General features: G+C 40.6%; 1 protein-coding gene across 1 annotated transcript in view; it reads right to left on the minus strand.

Moving 5' to 3' along the window:
- Positions 1-450: 450 nt before the first annotated feature.
- Positions 451-27750, minus strand: part of LOC122564812 (uncharacterized) — a 107387-nt gene continuing 80087 nt past the window's right edge. Inside the window, exons 12-16 of the mRNA XM_043720095.2 lie at positions 17297-17460; positions 15296-15362; positions 6380-6593; positions 4431-4961; positions 451-2293 (exon numbers count right to left, since the gene is read on the minus strand). Of these exons, the coding sequence (XP_043576030.2) occupies positions 2270-2293; positions 4431-4961; positions 6380-6593; positions 15296-15362; positions 17297-17460 (1000 nt within the window). The 3' untranslated portion in view covers positions 451-2269. The remainder of the gene's footprint in view (positions 2294-4430; positions 4962-6379; positions 6594-15295; positions 15363-17296; positions 17461-27750) is intronic.

Consider the following 27750-nt stretch of genomic DNA (forward strand, 5'->3'; position numbering starts at 1 on the left):
TTGTGATAGAGTGGTTAGATTGTGGAAAGCACAACCACAGGGAGTACCTGAATTGAACAACATTAATGCATAGCAAGTGTATGAGGGCAGAATGAATAGAATGATACATTTAAAAGGTGATTTGAAGAGGGATATAAGACCCGTATAGTGCAGAGACACCAACATAGACAAGTTTGGCTGAATAGCTTGTTTCTATATTGTAAATTCTGTGCAATTCCTTTTATTTTAAGAAAATCACCTTCATGTTAACACAGTATTTATCAAGGGTTGATGACAGCGCCTGTTGCTTGTGGTTTAGTATTTCAATCAAATGAATGCTTGCTTGCACCTTTACTCCTTCAACAAAAAATGAACATCATCCACTGAAGCTTGTCCTAACTGGTATGTTTTCTCTTCATGTATTATTCATCTGCTTTTTTACAAAACAATAAAATTGCTGACTGATTGTTCGTAGAAGTCAAATTTATTAGAATTTGCAAAAGATGGCGAACAAAAATAAGCATTGTTTTACAGACAATAGTGTGTCTTTCCACAACACATAAAAACAGTTTACAAAAGAAGTGTCACATAAAATTTATGGCAGTTTAACGAAACAAAGTCAATTGCCTGCTAAGTTTAACACAAGGGATTTCCTTTATTTAGACTATACTCATATCAGTGGTGTAACATCAGTGAATTTATAATACTTCTATCAGCAGAACTAAGCTGTACTAATCATACCAAACATCATGTTGATTTACAACACTCAATTTAAGATTTAATCATCTTTTGTTTCTCCTATTCTAGTGCTGCATGTATCTGCTTCACTAGTAATTATTACACATATTTCAAAGCCCAGATTCACTTCCACCAATTTCAGACTAATTTAGGTTATTTGTGATCTGTCTTTCCAGTAGTTCTCAGTACACACTTGTTATTTTTCACAGAACATTGTCTATAACTACTCAGTGATCATTAGGCAATGAAAATTCATACTTTCAAGAAATGGATTGACTTATTGTAAACTTATGTACAAGTTACAGAACATTTATAAGAAATTTGTTAGCACACAAATAAAACCATTTAGAATTACATCTTTCATTAACATAAATGTTGACCTTTTCATCAAATGCAGGTTAGTAATTGTGTATGAGTGAACTTGATTAAATCATAGATCTTCCACAGATTCTATTATGCCACAAGTAGAAAGGATGAATTGGTCCTCACATTGAATGGTATGGTTTGGCATAACAATGCAAAACAGGGTAATCTCTTTACAAATTGCAAGACTCTCCTATGATCTCCATCTTCAGGGAGGCTGTTGGGAGTTAGACAAAAAGTGATTGCACTGATCCTGATCTGTTTATTGGGATGAATGTCAAGGGTAAAATGTCCCCAGTTTGCACTGACTGATGCCATTCGCATTTTTGATGACCAGAAAGTTAATTGTCCTCATATGGCACTCAAACAGCCATCAAAATATTATCATGCGTTCAATTTGATTTGAAAAATGTGCATTTGGAGACACTGGCACTTTCTCTTGATAGGAAGGTGCAACATTGGCAGCAGATTTGGGAACGGATGCAGAGATGTTAAGTTTTAGAGATGTTGACCACTTCAGTGTAATTGTCAACGGTTCTCTTCAGGAATCAGTGAGCTGTAGTCAAGTAGAGACTGTGGTGCTGGAAAAGCACAGCAGGTCTGATGAAGGGCTGATGCCTGAAATGTTGATTCTCCTACTCCTCAGGTGCTGCCTGACATGTTGTGCTTTTCCAGCACCACACACACTAGATGCTGATTTCCAGCATCCGCAGTCCTCACTTTCTCCTAGCTAAAGTCAAGTGTACTGCTCCTGTTTTAGTTCGGTTTTTTATTCTTTGTTGTCACTTGCTTTGGTAAATTTATAATCAAGTGACACATGAGGATATCATTGGGTTTGTTGGAACATTTGTACAATGTTGATCTTTTATATGATGGGACATACTTATGTGGCTATTATTGAAAATTTTCTTATTGTGGAAGGATTGTACAATTAGTAACTTAGGATAAAAATATTGTTGTTGTTGAAAAGAATGTCATTTTTTGTTTAACGACCTTAAAGCAGGTACGCACCCTTCGCCTTATTAGCTCCCTGATGTGGATCCAGTTTCTCGACAGATTCATGCATCCTCTGATTTGAGGTGATTGAAGACAATCCAACCTTCACAATATGCGTCTACTACATTGACAGTGTTGAGGCAGTCCAGCCAACCATGCTTTGCTTCGAGGTTTGTCATCTGGTTCCAGTCAATCATTCACAATTCAGTCCGTCGAGCTGTTGGTAAAAAAAACACAGACAGACACATTATCTCAGAAAAACCAACATCACTGATTTTGTTTCTTAAATAAAAGTGGGAGACTGAATCCAAACTGAACAAAAAGCAAGTTACTGTCAAGAGCAAGGTAACTAAGGCTAATGATCAGAAAGAAGATGATGCTTGAAACATAACACAGACTCGTGCCAAAGGGGAAACACAGTCCAAGTTTTAGCCAATTTTGTTGGGTTACTTGTTACTCTGTGCCTTAGACATATTTCAGAAATGCAGGGAGCTATGTTCTAAAAGCAGAAATGAACAGGATCTTCTATTTAGACAGAAGCTTATTCAAAGCTGACCATACGAACAATAATTTTCTGTTGGTTCCACAGTACAATGAAAACATTGGGTAGAGGGGAGGTTATGGAATCTGTGCTCTTAAAACAACACACTGCCTCGTTAATTTACTGGGTAAACATTCTTACAGGCAGTCCATAGTTATCACATCTTTACAAAAACCAGAAGATGAAGGGTAGATTTACTGTATTTGTTTTTTCCGGAGTGTGACCACACCTGGTCTCCGCTTGGGGGCAATTAACCAATTGCCAATTATAATAAAAGCTGAGTACTGCAGATGCTGGAGATCTGAAATAAAACCAGAAAGTGCTGGAGCTATACAGCAGGCAGCTGTGAAAAGGGTAATGGAGTTTTCATTTCAAATCCAATATGAACCTTTAGACAAAAGCAAATTACTGCGGATGCTGCAATCTGAAACCAAAAGAGAAAATGCTGGAAAATCTCAGCAGGTCTGGCAGCATCTGTAAGGAGAGAAAAGAGCTGACGTTTCGAGTCTAACTGACCCTTTGTCAAAGCTTTGACAAAGGGTCAGTTAGACTCGAAACGTCAGCTCTTATGACTCTTTAGACCTCAGGTTCCTGCTGAGTTTCTTCAGCTGTTTGCATTTTTCTTTACATGTTTGGGAACTGTAGAAATTTACACCTGCTCAGTACAGGGGCACGGTATTGTGAAATTTGCACAGTATATGGAAGGGACCTGTGTTGTTGCTCTGAGCAAAGTTTGTTGTTTCTCATTCCCCAAACACTGCCACCAACATCCCTCAAGTCAATGGACAGAAATACCTGTTGATGCATTAAATAATGGCAGCCATTAACACAAAGTTATTTAATGTTTCTCTCATTTTTTCTGTCACATTATGATATCCATGGGAGGAGATCTTCTCATCTGCTGGAAGCGGGTGCAGCAACAACCGTCCAACTCAAGCAGTTTGAAGGCTCCAACCATTTTCTGTGCTCAGTCTCATTAATGGCCATCCACCCATCTGTTGTCGGTAAATGGAATCAATAGGAGGAGTGAAGGAATTCTGGCAATCCACCACCAAACCCAACTCTTGCAGATGAATTAAGGAGACAGATAAATGAATGTCCATCTTGGGCATCTGCAACAGGTCCCTGAGCTACTGTGACAGCATGGACATTTCCATGCACATTGTAGCCTAGAGTTATGGGTAGCGATGTTAGCAGCTCCCAATTCCTGCCATCACATGACAGACCAAGAATCTCTCTCAGTCTTGCTGTCTGCTATTGGTATATGTTGGAAGAATTTACACGTTTGTACACGCCTATTGTTTCATAGACTGAGCCTCAATTAAGGAGGTAAAAACAATGACTGCAGATGCTGGAAACTAGACCTGGATGCTGCCTGAACTGCTGTGCTCTTCCAGCACCACTAATCCAGTGAGCCTCAATTAAACTTAGCCCGACCATGTTGTTATATTCACGACTGTATTTTCACTGTTGTGTCTTTGTCATTAATTCTCTACAATAGTTGCTACCTTATTACTTTCTCAGTGAAGTAGACACAGCTAATATCTTCTTCATCTACAGAGAATACTATGCTATTTTACTCTTGGAAATCAGTAATAGTCCAGGTACTAGCTAAGAATAAAAAAAGAATTTCTGCACAGCCATTGAAATTGGCACAATAGCCTGGTCCAACTGCACCACCAAATTGGAATATAACCATGCTAAAGAGTGACTTTGCCTGTAGAGATGACCATGTTAACTTTGTGCGGTTTATTTGCTGATAGTTCATGGCATGCAGAGGGGTCTTTCTACATTTGCCTGCAGGAAACGGTACCTGTTTATGTGGAACTGATATAAGCTGCACGGATGCAGTGCTGGGAACTAGGGTTGGAAGGGATGATGCCGCTGGGAGTTGGGAGTACACAAGAACATCCGTCGTAACAGATTCGATCCCTGTGCTCATTCTTGCAGCACCAGAAAGGTTTTCTAACAAGTCACTTGAAGTTGGCTCGCTGTGAAGCTGCCCCATTCCAGGATCCATAGGCTGTTTTCCAATAGGCTGTAGGCTAAAATATGAGGTTCCTTGTACTTTGTCAGAATGGGAACGAGCATTGAAAAGAGCTTGCTCATTCCTCAATGAAGCCTTTTTGGCACAGCAGGGGATAGAGTTCGATCGAGTTAGCGGATCTATTTTATGACGTTCTTCTGTGAAAGGATTCCTGTTCAGTTCCACCATCAGCAGAGAGGTCAATAGCTTTTCCTGGAATATAGCACTTTGCTTCCAAGTATTTGGCTCCTTTACTATGTTTTCATGATGTGAAAGAGATGATCTACTCCTGCTGGGACTGGTGAATTTGGCCTCCTTCTAGCAAAGAGAATGAGAATAATTAAACACACATACAGTACACAGTTCTAAGGTTGTTGAGCATTAAACATTGGGCATTAAATGTTGGAAGAAAAACATTTTTGCCCACAGTGTACTAAAACATCATTTAATTCTGTGAAATAGAACTTGGGAGGGAGGAGGTCAAAGTGGAGGGGTGTGGGGATTCACTTCCAGAGTTACCGAGTTACCGAGTGATTCTTTCAATGGTAAAGAATGACACAGTTTGGGGTCTGGATGAAATAGGCAGCACAACACAAACCTGCTAGGGGAATATTGAGAAGGGTTTCGAGAATTTGAATATCAAAGTTGTGGTGCTGGAAGACAATGGAGTATGTCTGCAGTGGGAGGATGGCCTTAGGATCTCTGAGCAGTTAAGGAGGGTTGGTACGTGTTGCAGAAGTGAGAAGAATATTCGAAGATCAGAAGTGTTTGCTTTGCTCAGGAGCACCCGTGAGAGAAGATAAGGAGGCCAGGAGCAATGGAAGGTGCACTTTGCAAGCACCAAAATGTACTGAACAAGAATATGTGTATATGTGAACCATCGAGAAGGAGGATGCTGGAAGTGTAATACAGATTGTAACGGATCTGGGAGCTAGGTAGACTGGAGGTTCTTGGGAGATGGTTTGTGAGGATTTGTGATAATTGTGGAGAGAGAGCTGTGAAGTCCTGGATGATCGGTGGTAGGGTCAGGTAATATTTGGTCTGCCTAGGATGTGACTGAGCAGATTGGACCAAATATTAATTTGAAAGGAGAAGGTGCAGAAAAATGAATGAATTCCTTCAGATTTTTTTTTAACAAGTGTTCTCCCAGATTGACATGGTAAATTTGTTTTAGTTCTATCATTCACCAATTAACAACATAAGCACACTAGGTGGCTTAACTAAGATATTCAGTCAGGCAGTATCCGAGGAACAGGAGAGTCAACATCTCGAGTATGAACTCTTTGTCAGCCTAACCAGCTGTGCTTTTCCAGCACCACACTTTTCGACTCTGATCTTCACCATTCGCAGCCCTCACTTTCTCTTAACTAAGATATTTCTCAGTCCTGTTTACAGAAATATTTGCCCAGCTTTTCTGTTGATGCACTTTCACAGCCTTTGCAAATGTTGCAGAAAGCTCTATACATAAGGTGGCCAGTTCACAAAAGAAGCCACACTTCAGGAAGAGGTGTTATAATAATGGGTTAGCTGTTTTTTCAGCTGATTAATTTCATAGAAACAAAGTGTCTCCTCAATTATAACACTGACTGGTGCTTTTTAAAAGTTCCATTCATAGTGGCACCAAGTGAAACCCAGGCTCTAGTTACCTCATTTTCCCTGCCCTGATTAGATTTACTAATGATTCCTCCCTTTCACAAATGAAATTCACTCCCTAATAATGGAAGTACGTCCCTGACCTGTTGATCTCCTTTCGAAGAATCCTTGTTTGAAGCTTGGAGGTGGTTGTTTCTACTGATGGAGAAGAAATTCTCGCTTTGGCTGACCAGAGCAAACTCCGCTGTCACTGTTATGGCTTTGATTGATGACTGCTTTGGCGAGGATGCTATATCACTTGGCCTCTCATGAGTAGTTTGCTCAACAGCATGACTGGGGTTGTCCTCCTCAAATGCTCTGTTTTCAAGAAATGTGAGATATGAAAAAGTCATGATTCCTTTGTTATAAATATATATCTTAATTGCTAATTTATTCAGAGGTCATGTTTCATATGGGCAATAAATAGAGTCATAGATTCATAGAAATGGACAGCATGAAAACAGACCCTTCGGTCCAACCCTTCCATGCTGACCAGATATCCCAACCCAATCTAGTCCCACCTGCCAGCACCCGGCCCATATCCCTCCAAACCCTTCCTATTCATATACCCATCCAAATGCCTCTTAAATGTTGCAATTGTACCAGCCTCCACCACTTCCTCTGGCAGCTCATTCCATACACGTACCACCCTCTGTGTGAAAAAAGTTGCCCTTTAGGTCTTTTTTATATCTTTCTCCTCTCACCCTAAACCTATGCCCTCTAGTTCTGGACTCCCGATCCATGCCCCTCATAATTTTGTAAACCTCTATAAGGTGCCTCAGCCTCCAACGCTCCAGGGAAAACAGCCCCAGCCTGTTCAGCCTCTCCCTGTAGCTCAGATTCTCCAACCCTGGCAACATCCTTGTAGATCTTTTCTGAACCCTTTCAAGTTTCACAACATCTTTCTGAAAGGTAGGAGACCAGAACTGCACACAGTATTCCAACAGTAGCCTAACCAATGCCCTGTACAGCCGCAACATGACCTTCCAACCCCTGTACTCAATACTCTGACCAATAAAGGAAAGCATACCAAACGCCTTCTTCACTATAATATCTACCTGCGACTCCACATTCAAGGAGCTATGAACCTGCACTCCAAGGTTTCTTTGTTCAGCAACACTCCCTATGACCTTACCATTAAGTGTATAAGTCCTGCTAAGATTTGCTCTTCCAAAATGCAGCACCTCGCATTTATCTGAATTAAATTCCTTCTGCTACTTCTCAGCCCATTGGCCCATCTGGTCCAGACCCTGTTGTAATCTGAGGTAACCCTCTTCGCTGTCCATTACACCTCCAATTTTGGTGTAATCTGCAAACTTACTAACTGTACCTCTTATGCTCGCATCCAAATCATTTATGTAAATGACAAAAAGTAGAGGGCCCAGCAACGATCCTTGTGGCACTCCACTGGTCACAGGCCTCCAGTCTGAAAAACAACCCTCCACCACCACCCTCTGTCTTCTACCTTTGAGCCAGTTCTGTATCCAAATGGCCAGTTCTCCCTGTATTCCATGAGATCTAACCTTGCTAATCAGTCTCCCATGGGGAACCTTGTCAAAAGCCTTACTGAAGTCCATATAGATCACATCTACTGCTCTGCCCTCATCAATCTTCTTTGTTACTTATTCAAAAAACTCAATCAAGTTTGTGAGACATGATTTCCCACACACAAAGCCATGTTGACTATCCCGAATCAGTCCTTGCCTTTCCAAATACATGTACATCCTGTCCCTCAGGATTCCCTCCAACAACTTGTCCACCACCGAGGTCAGGCTCACCGGCTTGTCTTTACTGCCCTTCTCAAACAGTGGCACCACGTTTGCCAACCGCCAGTCTTCCAGCACCTCACCTGTGACTATCGATGATACAAATATCTCAGCAAGAGGCCCAGCAATCACTTCTCTAGCTTCCCACAGTGTTTTCGGGTACACCTGATCAGGTGCTGGGGATTTATCCACCTTTAACCATTTCAAGACGTCCAGCACTTCCTCCTCTGTAATCTGGACATTTTGCAAGATGTCACCATCTATTTCTCTACAGTCTATATCTTCCATATCCTTTTCCACAGTAAACACTGATGCAAAATACTTGTTTAGTATCCCCCCCATTTTCTGTAGCTCCACACAAAGGCTGCCTTGCTGATCTTTGAGGGGCCCTATTCTCTCCCTAGTTACCCTTTTGTCCTTAATATATTTGTAAAAACCCTTTGGATTCTCCTTAATTCTATTTGCCAAAGCTATCCCATGTCTCCGTTTTGCCCTCCTGATTTCCCTCTTAAGTATACTCCTACTTTCTTTATACTCTTCTAAGGATTCACTCGATCTATCCTGTCTATACCTGACATATGCTTCCTTCTTTTTCTTAACCAAACCCTCAATTTCTTTAGTCATCCAGCATTCCCTATACCTACCAGCCTTCCCTTTCACCCTGACAGGAATATACTTTCTCTGGATTCTTGTTATCTCATTTCTGAAGGCTTCCCATTTTCCAGCTGTCCCTTTCCCTGCGAACATCTGCCTCCAATCAGCTTTCAAAAGTTCTTGCCTTATACCATCAAAATTGGTGTTTCTCCAATTTATAACTTCAACTTTTAGATATGGTCTATCCTTTTCCATCACTATTTTAAAATGAATAGAATTATGGTCGCTGGCCCCAAAGTGCTCCCCCACTGACACCTCAGTCACCTGCCCTGCCTTATTTCCCAAGAGTAGGTCAAGTTTTGCACCTTCTCTAGTAGGTACATCCACATACTGAATCAGAAAATTGTCTTGTACACACTTAACAAATTCCTCTCCATCTAAACCTTTAACACTGTGGCAGTCCCAGTTGATGTTTGGAAAGTTAAAATCCCCTAACATAACTACCCTATTATTCTTACAGATAGCTGAGATCTCCTTACAAGTTTGTTTCTCAATTTCCCTCTGACAATTGAGGGGTCTATAATACAATCCCAATAAGGTGATCATCCCTTTCTTATTTCTCAGTTCCACCCAAATAACATCCCTGGATGTATTTCCAGGAATATCCTCCCTCAGCACAGCTGTAATGCTATCCCTTATCAAAAATGCCACTTCCCCTCCTCTCTTGTCTCCCTTTCTATCCTTCCTGTAGCATTTGTATCCTGGAACATTAAGCTGCCAGTCCTGTCCATCCCTGAGTGTGTTTCTGTAATTGCTATGATATCCCAGTCCCATGTTTCTAACCATGCCCTGAGTTCATCTGCCTTCCCTGTTAAACCCCTTGCATTGAAATAAATGCAGTTTAATTTATTAGTCCTGCCTTGTCCCTGCCTACCCTGACTGTTTGACTCACTTCTGTTCTCAGCTGTACCGGTCTCAGATCGATTTCTTTCCTCACTATCTCCCTGGGTCCCACCCCCCACCTTACTAGTTTAAATCCTCCCAAGCAGTCCTAGCAAATTTCCCTGCCAGTATATTAGTCCCCTTCCAATTTAGGTGCAATCTGTCCTTCTTGTACAGGTCACTTCTACCCGAAAAGAGATTCCAATGATCCAAAAATGTGAATCCTTCTCCCATACACCAGCTCCTCAGCCATGCATTCATCTGCTCTCTCCTCCTATTCCTGCCCTCACTAGCTCGTAGCACTGGGAGTAATCCAGATATTACTACCCTTGAGGACCTCCTTTTTAAATTTCTGCCTAACTCTCTGTAATTACCCTTCAGAATCTCAACCTTTTCCCTTCCTATATTGTTGGTTCCAATGTGGACAATGACCTCCTGCTGGCCGCTCTCCCCCATGAGAACATTCTGCACATTCTCTGAGACATCCTTGATCCTGGCACCAGGGAAACAATACACCATTCTGCTTTTTCTCTGCTGGCCACAGAAACGTCTGTCTGTACCTCTGACTACAGAATCCCCTAACACAATTGACCTCTTGGAAGCTGAAGTACCCCTCATTGCATTACAGCCAGTCTCAATACCAGAAACTTGGCTGTTCGTGCTACGTTCCCCTGAGAATCCATCAGCCCCTACATTTTCCAAAACAGCATACCTGTTTGAAATGGGTATATCCACAAAAGACTTCTGCCCAAGGTGCTGACCTCTCTCACCCTTCCTGGAGGTAACCCATCCAAGTGACTGTACCTGAGACTTTCCCCCTTCCTATAACTGCCATCCATCACATACTGTTACTGTTGCAAATTCCTCATCGCTTCTATCTTATTTAACAATGTAAAAGATGATGCAATATTTGCGATAATTAGCAGTTTATTTTGGTCTTTGCACTGTCCATTCTCAGGCACACTAAGGCAGCAGAGAAAATGGAACATGGTCTAAACTTTTTCAGACCCAGTTACAGAGCAGCAAATGGAAGTTCCAACAAAATCAAGGAGACTTTTATTTATTATTGGGCGGCATAGTGACTCAGTGGTTAGCACTGCTACCCCACAGCGCCAGGGACCTGGGTTCAATTCCATCCTCAGGCGACTGTCTGTATGGATCTTGCACTTTCTCCCCATGTCTGTGTGGGCTTCCTTCAGGTGCTTTGGTTTCTTCCCACAGTTCAAAGGGGTGCGGTTAGATGGATTGGCCATGCTAAATTGCCCATAATGTTCAGGGATTTGCAGGCTAGGTCAGTTAGCCATGGGAAATGCAGAGTTATAGGGAAAGCATAAAGGCGTAGGTCAGGGTATGATGTTCTTCAGAGGTGTGAATTTGATGGGCCAAATGGCCTGTTTCCACACTATAGGGGTTCTATGATGATCTATGACAATTGCAAAATGAACCTAAATATACAGGTCCAAGCTATTTCCTGTGTCAAGATGCTAAGTGACCTTTCTACCCATACATGATGAATGACAATGTTGCCAGGAGATGAACTACAGACAGGAATAAATCTGTGCCTGATCGAAAGTCAAAACCTTTTCATGAGTTCCCTTGTCTACCTTTTCCACTACTATTTAGGATTCCATTATTATTCTGCTCTTCCCTCTTTAACCTGACAGCTCATTTGGTCTCCCATTGGGAGCACTGCTATGCTTCTTGGAAGAAGAATGTTCCAATTAGATTCAATGGCATTAGTAAAATAGACACAAAGCTGGGTGGGAGGGTGAACCGTGAGGAGGATGTAGAGATGCTTTGGTATGATTTGTCAAGTTGAGTGAGTGGGCAGATGTGTAACAGAAGACGTGTAATGTGGATAAACAGGTTCTCCATTTTGATAGCAAAAAAGGAAGGTAGATTATTAACTGACTGGCAAAAGATTGGGAATGAGAAGTTGCAACTGGATGTCCTTGTACACCGGATGCTGAAAGTAAATAAGCAAGTGCAGCAGGCAATGAAGAAAATACCAGCCATACTTCAGGACTAAGCACCAAATGCTAATTTTGTATCGTATCAACAAACCTCCACTCCCTCCACCACCGTTGCTCACTAGCATCAGTGCTTGGGCCCCTTGATCAATGATTTGGATGTGGAGACCAAACATAATATTCCCAAGTTTGTGGGTGATACAAAGGTAGGTTTAAATGTGAGATGTGAGGAGGGTGCAAAGAGGCTTCAAGTTTACTTACGTTGAGTGAGTGGGCAAGAGTATGGTAAATAGGAGGAAAGGATTTCAGGTAGGGAGAAAATTGCAACCCTCCCCCACCCCCCACCCCCCTCATAACCTAGCCATTGATCAACTGATTCTCAGTCATGATAACCAATCAATGGCACAAGTAATCCTGTTCCTCCTTCAGTGACACGGATTGTCTGGAAGGAATTGAGGGCAAGTGATCAGGAAAAAGAAATGAAACCAAAAATCATTTATCCCATCATAAAGAGGCATGCAATACATTCAGCAGAGGTGAAATTGTGACACATACTGAGAACACAGCCTCTTCACTTATTAGTGACATACATTTCATCATGTAGTTGAAAAGGTTCCTAAATTCAACCATTGATTTGCTAAATGGAGGTAACATGGAATTAAAAACTTGTAAGAAACAAAAGGGTAAATCAGAGATTAATATGATCGTTTGGATTAGTGCATAGGTTGGGGAAGTAATGTCACTTTCTCAACCAAGTTAATGAAGTATTAGCTACTTGTCCATACATAGGCATGAGCGGAAGGGAACAGCAGCAATAGTCATGATGCAATTACTTCAATAGCAGCAATAATGTACCGAATAAAATTCAAATTGTATCCCAAACTTGTATTGGAATAAGATAGGAGCAATTAATTGTAGTGGAATGGAACCTGTTCCTAACCAGGACAAATTGTTTTCCTAATGAGTTTATTTTCTAACTTTCTGTTGGCTCCACATTGGTGTAATGATAGGTATTAAAAGGAGTACATTAAAATATACTCATTGAAACCACCTTTTAAAAAGTTTTCAACTCAATTCTACTGAGCTATTTAAAGCTTCAGAACTTTTCCCTGCCCAACACAGATCTTGTATTCTCTCGCTGCAAGACAATGTCTCCTTATCCAAGTACCATGGACTTCAGCAGACCTTAGACTCACACATATCACAGATGTGTGCAAGGGTTACTCTTCAGAATACTTGCAGACACTCTGGGTTTTATTGAATGAAAACCTCGAAATCATTGCTCCATGTGTTCCATTTAGAAGTTTGAAATTAAACAACTTTGTATCAATTGTTTACTGTTTATGAATGACAGTAATTGGATCATGGAAAGACACAGCACAGAAGGATAGCATTTGGCCTGCTGCTTGTACATGATCTTTGAAAGAACAAAGTTAAAAATCACACAATACCAGGTTATCGTCCAACAGGTTAATTGGAAGCACTAGCTTTCTGAGCACTGCTCCTTCATCAGGTGGTTGTGGAGTACACAATTGTAAGACAGAATTTATAGCAAAAGTTTACACTGTGATGTAACTGAAATTATACATTGAAAAATATCTCGATTGTTTGTTAAGTCTCTCATCTGTTAGAATGACCATGATAGTTTCCCTTCTTTCATATGTAAATCATAAAACTTTTTTTAAAAGTTACATTCTCAAGTTAACTTTAACAATTGGTGTCAGCCAGATAATGTGTTGAAGGTGTTAGCCCCTTGTGTGCTGCTGTCTGTGCCATAATGTTTAGACTGATTCTAATCTAAAAAATGAATTAACAGAATCTTTCATGGATTCATGCAATTTTTGAGCAAAGTACAATGTAACTCTGCAAGTACAAATTCACCCCACAAACGTGTATGTATATGTGTGCGTGTGGGTTTGTGTGTGTGTGTGTTTGTGGGGGGGGGATGGGTTGTGAGTGTGAGGGAGAGTGTATATGTGTGTGCGTGAGTGTAAAGGGGTCTAAGTCTGTGAGAGGGTGCGTGTGTGAGTGTGGGAGTGTTTGTGTCTGTAGGAGCATGTGAGTGTCTGTGTGTGTCTGTGTATAGGAGTGTGTATGTGTATGGCAATAGCAGTGTCTATGTGTGTGTATAGTGCAATAGTGGTCACCTGTAGTGTGACATGAACCCAAAGTCCCGGTTGAGGCCCTCTCTATTGGTACCGAACTTAGCTAACAGCCTTTGCTCGGCCACTTTTCACTGCTGCCTGTCCCGAAGTCCGCCTTGGAGGATGGTCACCCAAAGGTCCGAGGTCAAATGTCCCGAACAGCTGAAGTGTTCTCCAACTGGGAGGGAACACTCCTGTCTGTTGATTGTTATGCGGTGCCAATTCATCCATTGCTGTAGCCTCTGCTTGGTTTCCCCAATGTACCATGCCTCAGGGCATCCTTGCCTGCAGCGTACGAGATAGACAACGTTGGATGAGTCACATAAGTACCTGCCACGTACATGTTGGGAGGTATCCCCACGCATAATGGGGATATGTCCACACTCTGACACGTCTTGCAGTGCCTACCGTGAAAGGATTGTATGGAGTTGTCTTGAAAGCCGGGCAGTTTGCTATGAACAATGATCTGTTTAAGGTTTGGCGGTTGTTTAAAGGCAAGCAGTGAAGGTGTGGGGAAGGTCTTGGTGAGGTGCTCATCCTCATTGACAATGTGTTTCAGACCGCAAAGAACATGGCATAGTTTTTCAGCTCCTGGTAATTACTGGACAATGAAGGTTACCCTGTTGGTTGCAGCACATGTCTGTCTCCTGAGGAGGTCAGTCTGAACATTATGGCACAGACAGCAGCACACAAGGGGCTAACACCTTCAACACATTATCTGGGCTGACACCAATTGTTAAAGTTAACCTGAGAATGTAACTTTTAAAAAATGTTTTGTGATTACATATGAAAGAAGTGAAACTAACATGGTCATTCTAAGCGATGAGAGACTTAACAATCAAGGTATTTTTCAATGTATAATTTCAGTTACATCACACTATAAACTTTTGCTATAAATTCTGTGTCTTACAATTGTGTCCTCCATAACCACCTGACGAAGGAGCAGCGCTTCGAAAGCTAGTGCTTCCTGTTGAACTATAACCTGGTATTGTGTGATTTTTAACTTTGTACACCCCAGTCCAACACCGACATCTCCAAATCTTGAAAGAACAGTCATTCTTAAACCTATCCCTGGTTTCTGATTCTGAATGAACAGTTCAATGTCAGGGACTGGTGTTGAAAGAGTCCAGAACAATTTATGACTTCGCTGTACAGAGACATCTATAACTATTGCTTCTATATCTCAAGAATATGTTGTCTTAGTAGTTTTCACATCTTATTGTTTTTAAAAACTTGGACATTTTAATTTCATAGTCATGATTAATAAGATTTTTCCTTTTATTGTTACCCATGACAAGTCAAAATAAAAAGGAATATCACACACAAAATCTTAGTCTACTGCTAATATACAGCAATGCTTGGAAGCCTGTCCCTTTAAGGTTGTTGCTCCTGGGTCAGAAAGAGTTTAATGGTGACAGAATTCTACACATTGGTAGCTGCTTTTCTCACACTTTGGACACACCACAGTGTGAAATGTGATGTTGCTACAGCAAGGCTTTTGTCTGAAATTATACCCTGCTCTGGTTTGCACATGGGTTCAAGATGATGCTTATATTCTTAGAATTTAATCAGGTCAGGACTCATTATTAAATGTACTGCTGTACCTGTTTTCGTGTGTTTGCATCTCAAAGCGATCTCTGTTCTGGCATGACATTCTGGAGTTACGCAGCACTGAAAGGAATCAGAAGGATGCAGTTGTCAAATGGAATTTCAGAACAGTATCGGCTGATTTCTGGAATTGATCCATATGGACATAAATCTGTCATATCCCTCCTTAGTGTAGATGTGGTGGAGCAATAAGCACAAATTAAAGTAATAAATAAATTTCCCCAAGTCATTTGCTTTGATACCAATTTATTATTGTGCTTTCAATTAATTTTGGCAAGGGATTTCACATTCCAACCTCCAATTCAACTGTGGCTACATGTCAACATGACTTCATTAGCTTCAATGCTTTAGGGATGTCTGATTTATTTAATTAAATCAACAGCAAGATTTATGAAATACTATTCTTTCTCTTGTTTTTAAAACTGTAATCATTAGCAGGACTTATACACTTAATGGTAACGTCCGAGGGAGTGTTGCTGAACAAAGAGACCTTGGAGTGCAGGTTCACAGCTCCTTGAAAGTGGAGTTGCAGGTAGATAGGATAGTGAAGAATGCATTTGGTATGCCTTCTTTTATTGGTCAGAGTATTGAATACAGGAGTTGGGAGATCATGTTGCAGCTGTACAGGACATTGGTTAGGCCACTGTTGGAATATTGCGTGCAATTCTGGTCTCCTTCCTATTGGAAAGATGTTGTGAAGCTTGAAAGGGTTCAGAAAACATTCACAAGGATGTTGCCAGGGTTGGAGGATCTGAGCTACAGGGTGAGGCTGAACAGGCTGGGCCTGTTTTCCCTGGAGCGTCGGAGGCTGAGGGGTGACCTTGTAGAGGTTTACAAAATTATGAGGGGCATGAATAGATTAAATAGACAAAGTCTTTTCCCTGGGGTCAGGGAGTCCAGAATTAGAGTGCATAGGTTTAGGGTGAGAGGGGAAAGATATAAAAGAGACCTAAGGGGCAACTTTTTGCACGTTGAGGGTGGTACGTGTATAGAATGAGCTGGCAGAGGAAGTGGTGGAGGTTGGTACAATTGCAACATTTAAGAGGCATTTGGATGGGTATATGAATAGGAAGGGTTTGGAGGGATATGGGCCGGGTGCTGGCAGGTGGGACTAGATTGGGTTGGGATATCTGGTTGGCATGGACAGATTGGACCGAAGGGTCTGTTTCCATGCTGTACATCTCTATGACTCTATGTGTGCATATTTAAGCATTGATTCTTGCAAATAGCCATGGAAAAGTATATGTTACATAGATCCTTGCCAGATCGTGACCAAATACTTGCTATTCAGGTAAAGAAAGCACTCCTGAAGTGACCAGTTAGTTAAATGATCACCAAAACCAGGACAGCTCAGAAATATATCTACCGTCCTTCAAGCAGGATCTTCACATTTGGGCAAAAGCAGAGTTTAACATCCTCTCTGAAAGATCAATGATGCTTTAACAATCTTACTTAAGTGTGACAAAGGGTCAAACATTTAAGTTTTCAGCAGTTCAATAAGGTTCAAAACGGGTCTTCAGTAATGGAGAACTTTACTCACTCCACAAGTACAAAATGAGAGTCATCTAAGCATTGTGCTCTTTTTCATTCTACTGCAGTAACCCTATGAATTTATGCTAATTCAGTTCCTGTTGTGCAGTTGGGACCCAGAAGGGATTCTGTAGTCTACTTGGAGAAAGCTGTTCAGTCAAAAGTGGACAACTTAAAATGTTTAATTGTCTCTCACCCCACACAAATACTTTAGGCTATTTCCATCCAGCAAGAAACCTGCCAAACTTCTAGTGATTGATCTTATTCCCACCAGATATTGTGCCAGTCTAAAGCAAGTGAGCTGTCTTTGGATACTTGTTTGGAGAGGGCAGCTCACTGGCCTCAGATAGATAAAGCCCATAGTCTTCACCCCAGATAGCCCATGCATGCATTCTGCCTGCTCACTGCTCAAAAGTCTACATTCCTCAAGTGAAGCAGTTTGCTTAAGCAAACAGTTCAGCACTTACAGTGTCGTTGTGTCTCCTTGCTCTCGTTTTTCTTCTGCCTTACAGAATAGACGCACATTGTAATAAAAATCATTGTAAGGGAAATTGTGACGCCCACCACAACAGGAATATCATGCTTTTCTAGAGCAAAATATGTAGAGGACTCCTTTGGTGTTGTTCCCCCCCTGCCAAAAGAAAGAGAATCAATTCAGCAACAGAACCATATGTATTCAGGTTCTGCCGTAACCCATGTTAGAAGCCACAGACATTAAACAAGAGCAAGTATACCAAGTAGAGTTTTGACATTAAAATTACAGAAAACCATAAAAGGGTTGGTTCAGTGGTAGCACTCACATCTCTGATTCTGAAGCTTGTAGGTTTGGAGCCCCCACCAAAAGCTGAACACAATCTCAGAAGGCACACCCATGCAGTACTGAGGGAATGTTACACAGTTGGAGGTGGAATCATTCAACTAAAGGTGTGGAACTGAGGTCCCACACGACCTTTCACATGGACATCAAGGGTTCAAAGAGGAGCGGGGGAATTCTCCCGGGTATCCAGACTAACATTTACCCCTCAATCAATCTCAGTCAAACTGATCACCTAATCAGTGTCACACTGCTGTTTTGGGCGCCTGATCTGAACAAACTGGCTGCATTTGCAAACATATTTCATTGTCTGTTGATCATTGAGACACACTCGATTTGTGAAATCTGTAATGTAAATGCAAATTTTTTTTTCATAAAATGTTGTAAAATTTCAGTATTGTCTTATTCACCAATTTAAAATGAACGTTTCAAGATTTCCTATGGATAGGCCAGTTCATTGACAAGTCCGGTTTTCACATGGCAAGATTTGAGTAAACATTCATCTAGAATTGTAGGATTTCAGTCAGAAGAAAATTTGCAAATCAAATCTTGAAAGTTCTTGGAATCCAGAAAATGAGGTGAGTAAGGTTGAAAAGAGTCCGCAGATCATAGTGCAATTAAAAACAAAAGGACAATAGACTTAGGAGGAGACTCTTGCCTTCTGACCAGGGACCTGCAATGTCCTGTCATTTCAGTTCCATCCATCTGTGTATTCCTGCTGGAGAGGGCTGTTATAATTATAGCACCTCTTTGTGGGAGGCAGGGGTGTAATGTTAATGTCACTGTACTAATAGGATCATGGACTGGAGGCAGAGGTTCAGCTACCACCATGGCAGATGGTAAAATTAATCCCAGAATTGTTTTGTATTGAATTCTAATTCCACCATTTGCTGTAGCAGGATTCAAAGCCAGGCCCCAGCATATTACCTGGGTCTCTGGATTAATAGTCCAACAATAATACCACTAGGCCATCACTTGCCCGCAATATAAATTTAGAATAAAAGGTTAGCCCAATGGCAATTCGACAACCACTACTGATTGTCACAAAAATCTATCTCGTTCACTAATGTCCTACACAGAAGGAAATCATAACTTAGCCTGCCCTACATGTGATTCCAGACCCATTGCAATGTTGACTACTAATTGTCCTTTTGTCAATGTAATAAATGCCAGTGATGCCCACAACCTGTGAATTAATTTTTTTAAAAGTTTCAAATTTTGATTAGGAATCAATGGGTTTATGTGATTGATTTTCTTAACATTAGAAACAATAAAGTATTTTGAGAATCCCAAATGATTTCCATATTATATATTTTGATGTAATCTGTCTACAGTCACAGAGTCATAGAGATGTACAGCACGGAAACAGACCCTTCGATCCAACTCATCCATGCCGACCAGATATCCCACCCCAATCTAGTCCCACCTGCCAGCACCTGGCCCATACCCCTCCAAACCCTTCCTATTCATATACCCATCCAGATGACTTTTAAATGTTGCAATTGTACTAGCCTCAACCTCATCCTCTGGCATCTCATTCTATATACGTACCACCCTCAGCGTGAAAAAGTCGCCCCTTAGGTCTCTTTTATATCTTTCCCCTCTCACCCTAAACCTATGCACTCTACTTCTGGACTCCCCCACTCAAGGGAAGAGACTTTGTCTATTTATCCTATCCATGCGCCTCATGATTTTATAAACCTCTATAAAGTCACCCCTCATGCTCCGACACTCCAGGGAAAACAGGCCCAGCCTATTCAACCTCTCCCTATAGCTCAAATCCTCCAACCCTGGCAACATCCTTGTCAATCTTTTCTGAACTCTTTCATGTTTCACAACATCCTTCCAATAGGAAGGAGACCAGAATTGCACACAGTATTCCAACAGTGGCCTAACCAATGTCCTGTACAGCCGCAACATGACCTCCCAACTCCTGTACTCAATACTCTGACCAATAAAGGAAAACATACCAAACGCCTTCTTCACTATCCTATCTACCTGCAACACATCTTTCAAGGCACTATGAACCTGCACTCCAAGGTCTCTTTGTTCAGCAACACTTCCTTGGACCTTACCATTAAATGTCTAAGTCCTGCTAAGATTTGCTTTCCCAAAATGCAGCACCTCACATTTATCTAAATTAAACTCCATCTGCCACTTCTCAGCCCATTGGTCCATCTGATCAAGATCCTGTTGTAATCGGAGGTAACCTTCTTCGCTGTACACGACGCATCCAATTTTGGTGTCATCTGCAAACTTACCTCTTATGCTCACTAGAACACATCACTGGAACTCTCTAGCAGCACTGTGGATATGGGACTATAGTGGTTCAATAAGGCATTTCGCTATATCATCAACAGCAATTGAGGATGGGCAATAAATACTAGCTCAGCCTGCGATGCCCGCATCTGATTTTCAATGATATTGCTTTTCGGATGAAGATTCAAGATGACCCAGTGTTGACTGCCATTGGAGAGAGGACTTAACATTTAAACACCTGGCCAGAAATAAGACCAGCATTGTCTTTGTCTTTGTTCATCTTCTGATTTTTAATTTGGATTAAACTAATATTTCAAGATTTGGTTTTAAGCTTACTGATGCGACTAACTGATACAACTGCAGTGGACTGCAATTAATGGATAACTCAAAACCTCTTTGTTAACTTTGCTTGGGCCATTAACTGCACTGTTCCCTAGATGCTGCCTGACCTGCTGTGCTGTTCCAGCAATAAAGTTTCAACTTTGATCTCCAGCGTCTGCAGACCTCACTTTCTCCTCCATTAACTGCACTACCTCTCGATGAAAACATTGAGATCCACCAATTTGTAATTACATTTTACTGAGAATTGCCTCGAAGGGCAAAGCATCAGTTCCTGAAAGAGCCCGAATTTGGATTTCTCTGCATGATGTGCCTTGTCGTGTGAAATTTCTTTCTGCTCAGCCTCAACTTGCTCAAATATTCAGTTATTAATGTGGCGATTTTCCCTTTCGATAACCGCTTTGATAGCTCAAATCTGTTTCTAAGGAGAAAATCCACTTGAAACAAATGAGTTCTCATGAATGTATAGTCTTATTTAATTCTGTAGTATGTGCAGGTGTTATGTTAGAAGAAGATTTTAAGGAAACCAAAGCCAGATCGTTTAAGGTAAATACATGATTCTCAAAGTTTTACGTATTCTGCTTTTGTCCTTCTCTGCAATGTAATATGAATGACAATTAACATTTAGTAAAATAGATTGAAATTAATTTTGTATTTTTAATGGCAGGCTGAATTTGATCAAGTGCAATTCTTTTTATAGAGTCTTAAAGTACTTGGCTGAGGATGTGGTGAGAAATTATTCTTGCATTCTATTCTCCTCCTCATACATCTGATAAAGGAGATGTTATTATTTAAAACAATATGTATCCTGCTTACAAAATTTCCATATTTATTTTGGTACAAAAGTATCATCAGCCTTCTTGAGCCGAAGTTCCGAGAGTTTTCCTTTGTAGAACAAAGTGGATTGCAGTGGTTAAACAAGACAGCACACCACCACCACCATCTTGGGCATCTCTGGATAGGCATTAACATTGGCCCAGCCAGCATTGCCCACTTTCCATGATGGAATTTTTAAAAAAGAGCAGGGGGATAGTTCCAGACATTTAAAATCATATTTTCAATCTTAATGTAAACTAGTATCAATGCCTTAACTTCCAACACTCTGACTCGGAGTCATCATTTTAATGGGGAGGCAAATTTAGACAGCTCTGGGAATATACTTGGACTTTAGCCATTCTGGAATCTTCACTATATAGCTGTTCTTCTTCCCAAACTAAGCTATTTCCAAACAATTCTGAATTAGTGGCAGATCAGAAAATGAAACAAGCTTCTCTGATGTGCAGATAGCCTCTCTTAATTACAATATTTATGGTGGGCTGCATAGTTTAAAGAACAATTTGTAGATGACATTTGAAGTTTAAACAGTGAGATTTTGATCTTTAACTGATTTGGCGGCATGGTGGCTCAGTGGTTAGCACTGCTGCCTCACAGCACCAGTGTCCCAGGTTCAATTCCAGCCTTGGGCAAATGTCTGTGTGGAGTTTGCACTTTCTCCCTGTGTCTGCGTGGGTTTGCTCCAACAGTCGAAAGGTGTGCAAGTTAGGTGAATTGGACATGCTAAATTGCCCATAGTGTTAGATGCATTAGTCAGAGGGAAATGGGTCTGGGTGGGTTACTCTTCGGAGGATTGGTGTGGACTGGTTGGGCCAAATGGCTTGTTTCCACACTGTAGAGAATCTAATCTAATCAAATCATTTATATAAATGATGAAAAGTGGTGGACCCAGCACTGATCCTTGTGGCACTCCACTGTCACAGGCCTCCAGTCTGAAAAACAACCCTCTACTACCACCCTCTGTCTTCGACCTTTAACCAGTTCTGTATCCAAATGGCTAGCTATCCCTGTATTCCATGAGATCTAACCTTGCTCACCAGTTTCCCATGGGGATCCCTGTCGAACGCCTTACTGAAGTCGATATAGATCACGACCTGCCCTCACGAATCCTCTTTGTTACTTCTTCACAAAACTCAATCAAGTTTGTGAGACATCATTTCCAACGCACAAAGTCATGTTGACTATTCCTAATCAGTCCTTGCCTTTCCAAATACATGTACATCCTCTCCCTCAGGATTCCCTCCAACAACTTGCCCACCACCAATGTCAGGCTCACTGGTCTATAGTTCCCTGGTTTGTCTTTACCGCCCTTCTTAAAACAGTAGCACCACGTTAGCCAATCTCGATTCTTCTGGCACCTTACCTGTGACTATCGATGACACAAATATCTCAGCAAGAGGCCCAGCAATCACTTCTCTAGCTTCCCACAGAGTTCTGGGGTACACCTGATCAGGTCCTGGGGATTTATCGACTTTTATGTATTTCAAGCCAGCAAACACTTCCTCCTCTGTAATATGGACATTTTGCAAAATGTCACTATCTGTTTCCCTACATTCCATAACCTCCATGTTCTTTTCCACAGTAAACACTGATGCAAAATACTCATTTAGTATCTCCCCCATTTTCTGCGGCTCCACACAAAGGCTGCCTTGCTGATCTTTGAGGGGCCCTATTCTCCCCCTTTTGTCCTTAATATATTTGTAAAAACCTTTTGGATTCTCCTTAATTCTACTTACCAAAGCTATCTCATATCCCCTTTTTGCCCTCCTGATTTCCCTCTTAAGTATACTCCTACTTTCTTTATACTATTCTAAGGATTCATTCAATCCATCCTGTCTGTACCTTACATATGCTTCCTTCTTTTTCTTAACCAAACACTCAATTTCTTTAGTCATCCAGCATTCCCTATACCTACCAGCCTTCCCTTTCACCCTGACAGGAATATACTGTCTCTGGACTCTCATTATCTCATTTCTGAAAGCTTCCCATTTTCTAGCCGCGCCTTTACCAGTGAACATCTGCCCCCAAAGTTCTTGCCTAATAGCGTCAAAATTAGCCTTTCTCCAATTCAGAACTTCAACTTTTAGATCTGGTCTATCCTTTTCTATCACTATTTTAAAACTAATAGAATTATGGTCGCTGGCTCCAAAGTGCTCCCCAACTGACACTTTAATAACCTTAATCGCCTTATTTCCAAAGAGTAGGTCAAATTTTGCACCTTCTCTCGTAGGTACATCCACATACTGAATCAGAAAATGTTCTTGTACACACTTAACAAATACCTCTCCATCTAAACCCTTAACACAGTGGCAGTCCCATTCTATGTTTGGAAAGTTAAAATTCTCTACCAATACTCTATTATTCTTAGAGATAACTGACATCTCCTTACAAATTTGTTTCTCAATTTCCCTCTGACTATTAGGGGGTCTATAATACAATCCCAATAAGGTGATCATCCCTTTCTTATTTTTCAGTTCCACCCAAATAACTTCCCTGGATGTATTTCTGAGAATATCCTCCCTCAGTACAGCTGTAATGCTGTCCCTTATCCATTTGAATAGATTTCCATTTTAATCGTAGTGATGCAGGAAGAGCTGTTACAATCTAGTCTAGACACTGTAGTCAACAGTGTTTCCTAAATCTAGCTCTTTCCTTGAAAATTATTTACAAAGGTGTCAGAAAAGATCACAAGACTAAATGCTAACTGCTTCTCCCAACAGCTGGGAAAATCTTTTTAAAAACTGGGGATCAATAGAACATTTCACTGCCCTTACAAGTTTGTGCATTGTGTATATAGAATGAAACCACAGGGAAATATTCTAAAACAGGCCAAATAAAGTACAGATCAGTCACAGGGTTAAATGGGACAATATAGGAATCGAGGAACAGGAGTAGGCCATTCAGCCCCTTGTGCCTGTTTTACCATTCAGAGAGATCATGGCTGATCTGTGGCCTAACTCCATATACCTGCTTTTGGCCAATATCCTTTGATGCCTTTACTTAACAAAAATTTATCTATCTCAGATTTAAAATTAACAATTGATCTAGCATCAACTGCTGTTTGTGAAAGAGAGTTCCCAATCTCTACAACCCCTTGGACCAATGGAAATAGTTTATCGTTATCGACCTGTCCTGTAAACATATTGCAATCTTCATTTTTTAAAAGAGACTGTGTCAAAAAAAGAGACAGTGTGTGCATGTGTCAGAGAGGCAGAAATGTCACTATCTAGTTTCTATCTGGCAGGTGGGATAATAGGTAACTGAGGAGCAGGAAATTCAATGTTTTGGGCAAAAGCTCTTCATCATGAATTTCCTGATGAAGGGCTTTTGCCTGAAACGTTGATTTTCCTGCTCCTCAGATGCTGCCTGACTTGCTGTGTTTTTCCAGCACCACTCTAATCTTGACTCTAATCTCCAGCATCTGCAGTACCCACTTTCGCCTAATAGATAACTGAGTTGAGCCTGAATGCAAAGTAATGCAAGCAAGTCTCTTACTGCTCACTAGTGAGATGCTCACCTCGCTGTTCAAATCTTGTTCAAAACAACTTTTCTTCTCAATGTCAAAAATCTCAGCTCTGCTGATCTTACCCTATTTTCCAATTGATTTACTAATGGCCACATTGTTCAGGAGCTGGGAAGATTCTGCCCCACATCTTCATGATTAGATTTGTATTCAAAAGGATATTTCATTTTATGCATTTTCTTTATTCTCATTTGTCTTTAAAATTTGCGACTAGGTAGTTGTGTTTCGTTGTTGATAGAGTGGGATATTCGGCCTGAGTTACGTTTGGAATTCTGATTGGCCAGGTGTAATACAGCTGTAATACTGAAATGTCACTATCAATTTCTTAATATCATAAAAGCACTTCATGTAAACTGAAAATGCGCAAATCTTCCAACTCTTGTCCACATCATGGTTTCCATCAATGAACTTTAAGCTATCAAAGGCCTGAAAACATAGTAATATTGATTTTTCGGACCCTTACATGTCAACTGCTAACAGCCCACACTTAAAGGAGCTATCCTGGGAGTCTGGGACTTTAGTCCTCCGACCTTATTGTTAGTAGATAGCAGAGTAGTAGGAGCTCACACAGGACCATGAGTTAATGCTCAAGTAAGTCACTGGGTTACATCATTCCACTTCCCATATAGCCCCATTTCACTTCAGTCTGTATAACCAGACATCTGTCTTGAATATAGTCAACAGCTGAACATCTGTATCCCTTTGCAGTAAAGAATTCTCAAGATGCCCAAAGGATTGTGAATAACTCTTTCCTCATTGCAGACCTAAATGGCTAACTCCTTATTCTGAGACTGTGAGCCCAAGTTCAAGATAACCCACCAAAGAGAAACATCTATCCAGCATCAATAACATAAAATTCTTAAGCTTCATATGTTTCAAGCCATTTCTATCTCTCTCTTCCAAACTTCAAGGAATATAGGCCCTGTCTACACAATCTCGTATAGGACAATCCCCTCACAACAGGAATTGTTCTTGTAAAACTATATTACTTTCCCTCTGTCTTTTCTTGGATAGAGACTAAAACTGGACATCGTACTCTAGTTGTAATCTCACCAAGAGCTTACATCATTTCAATAAAATCTCTTCATTCAAACTCCAAATCACTTTGGCTGATGTATCATTTACTTTCCTATTCCTTTCTGTACCTGTACTTTAACCTTCTGTGGTTCATGTACAAGGCCACAAACTTCCCTCTGAATGACATTTCCCAGATTTTCACCATTTTAAAAAAATTTTTGCTTTTCTATTTTTAATTCTAAAGTCAATAAATTCACATTTCTCCACATTAAACTCTAACTCACCTCACCTTAAAATGCCCACTTTGTACACTCATAACAGCCATTTAACATTTCCATTTAACTTGGATACGTGATACTCGTTGTACTCATTGATATCAATTGTCAATAGATGTTATGGTACCTGATTTATTACTACCTGCCAATCACAAAAATACTCATTTAATTCTGTCCATTGACCGATCCTTAATTTATGCTAATACATTACCCCCAGTCTCATGAGCTCTACTTTTGTGTAATAATAATTCAAATATTTTGAAGTTTTACATATTGTCTATTTGCTTTTGAACATTGCGTTCTGGGGATCTCCTCAAGAGCAGAAAATGAGAAATGTAAACAACTCCCACACTTTAGGGTATCAGGATAACCATCAACAAAGCTGTATTAGCTATATAAGGTGCCTCAATAATGTCTAATGGTAAATATTATTTAAGTCCATATCTAATGAAAAATCTCAGAGCTGGATTGACCAGATAATAATGAGCCAGTTACAGTTTTAGAGGATGCTGCTTGACCTGCTGTATCTAGACTCTGATCTCCAGCATCTGCAGTCCTCACTTTTGCCCAGTTACAGTTTTAGTTTATTTTGCCAAACTTCTTCATCTTGGTCATTTTACCTCTGTTTTCTTCTGTCACAGAGAGTGCCAACTCTCCACCCATTCAACAGTCTATCCTTGAGAGCTCAGTAATCTTTCAGTAAATAAACAGCAATATTTATTCAATTAGGGTTCTTGGTTACAGTAATTATCCTTAACATTCTCTAGTCTTCAAAAGTGGTCAGGCATCACATCAAGACATGGTTTAGCTTCATTAAACATTGAATAATCAAACAATCAAATGGTAATATGATACAATCACAGTAGAACTCAGTTATCCACAAAACAGATTTTTATATATATATATATATATATATTATATATATATATATAAAACACAGTTAATAACTTAGCTTATAAATAACTTAAATAATAATAACTTTCCTTGAACGGTTTACGGCAGTGGGAGCCTCTGAATCTAAAGAAATTATTTGAAAATCTCTTGTTTTTTTAATTTCTTCAGGAGTTTTAAACTGCCCAGTTGCTTTGCTGATATTTTCAGAACAATGCCCCTCGTTGAGAAAATAATCAATGCTTTAAATCACAACAAATAGTTAACAGAATGACCAGGATTCTCAATACTCAGCGATACATTTTCTTCTATCTGGGGGGGGGTAATCAAATGCAAACCAAACCAAGCACATATCGCTGTTTACGATTGAATTAACCAGCAAAACTGTTACAGTAAAAACTAAATAATGGTGAAACTATGCTAATCAAAACTGCAGGATTCATGAATGATAGAATTATAGAATCCCTACAGTGTGGAAGCACATCATTTGGCCCATTGGGTTCACACCAACCCTCTGAATTGCACCCCACCCATTCCCACCCTCCATACCCATCCCTGTAACCCTGCATTTCCTGTGGCTAATTTAGCTAACCTTCACACTCCTGGACATTTTGGGCAATTTAGCATGGCCAATCCACCTAACCTGCACATCATTGGATTGTGGGACGAAACGCATACAGACATGGGGAGAATGTGCAATAAAACACAGAACATAGAGCATAGAACAGTACAGCACAGAACAGGCCCTTCAGCCCACGATGTTGTGCCGACCATTGATCCTCATGTATGCACCCTCAAATTTCTGTGACCATATGCATGTCCAGCAGTCTCTTAAATGTTCCCAGTGACCTTGTTTCTACAACTGCTGCTGGCAATGCATTCCATGCTCTCACAACTCTCTGTGTAAAGAACCCGCCTCTGACATCCCCCCTATACTTTCCTCCAACCAGCTTAAAACTATGACCCCTT

The sequence above is a fragment of the Chiloscyllium plagiosum genome, unplaced genomic scaffold (assembly GCF_037043375.1).
Source record: "Chiloscyllium plagiosum isolate Xiang-an unplaced genomic scaffold, Cpla_swu_hap1 HiC_scaffold_21, whole genome shotgun sequence".
In the NCBI taxonomy this organism is placed as follows: Eukaryota; Metazoa; Chordata; class Chondrichthyes; order Orectolobiformes; family Hemiscylliidae; genus Chiloscyllium; species Chiloscyllium plagiosum.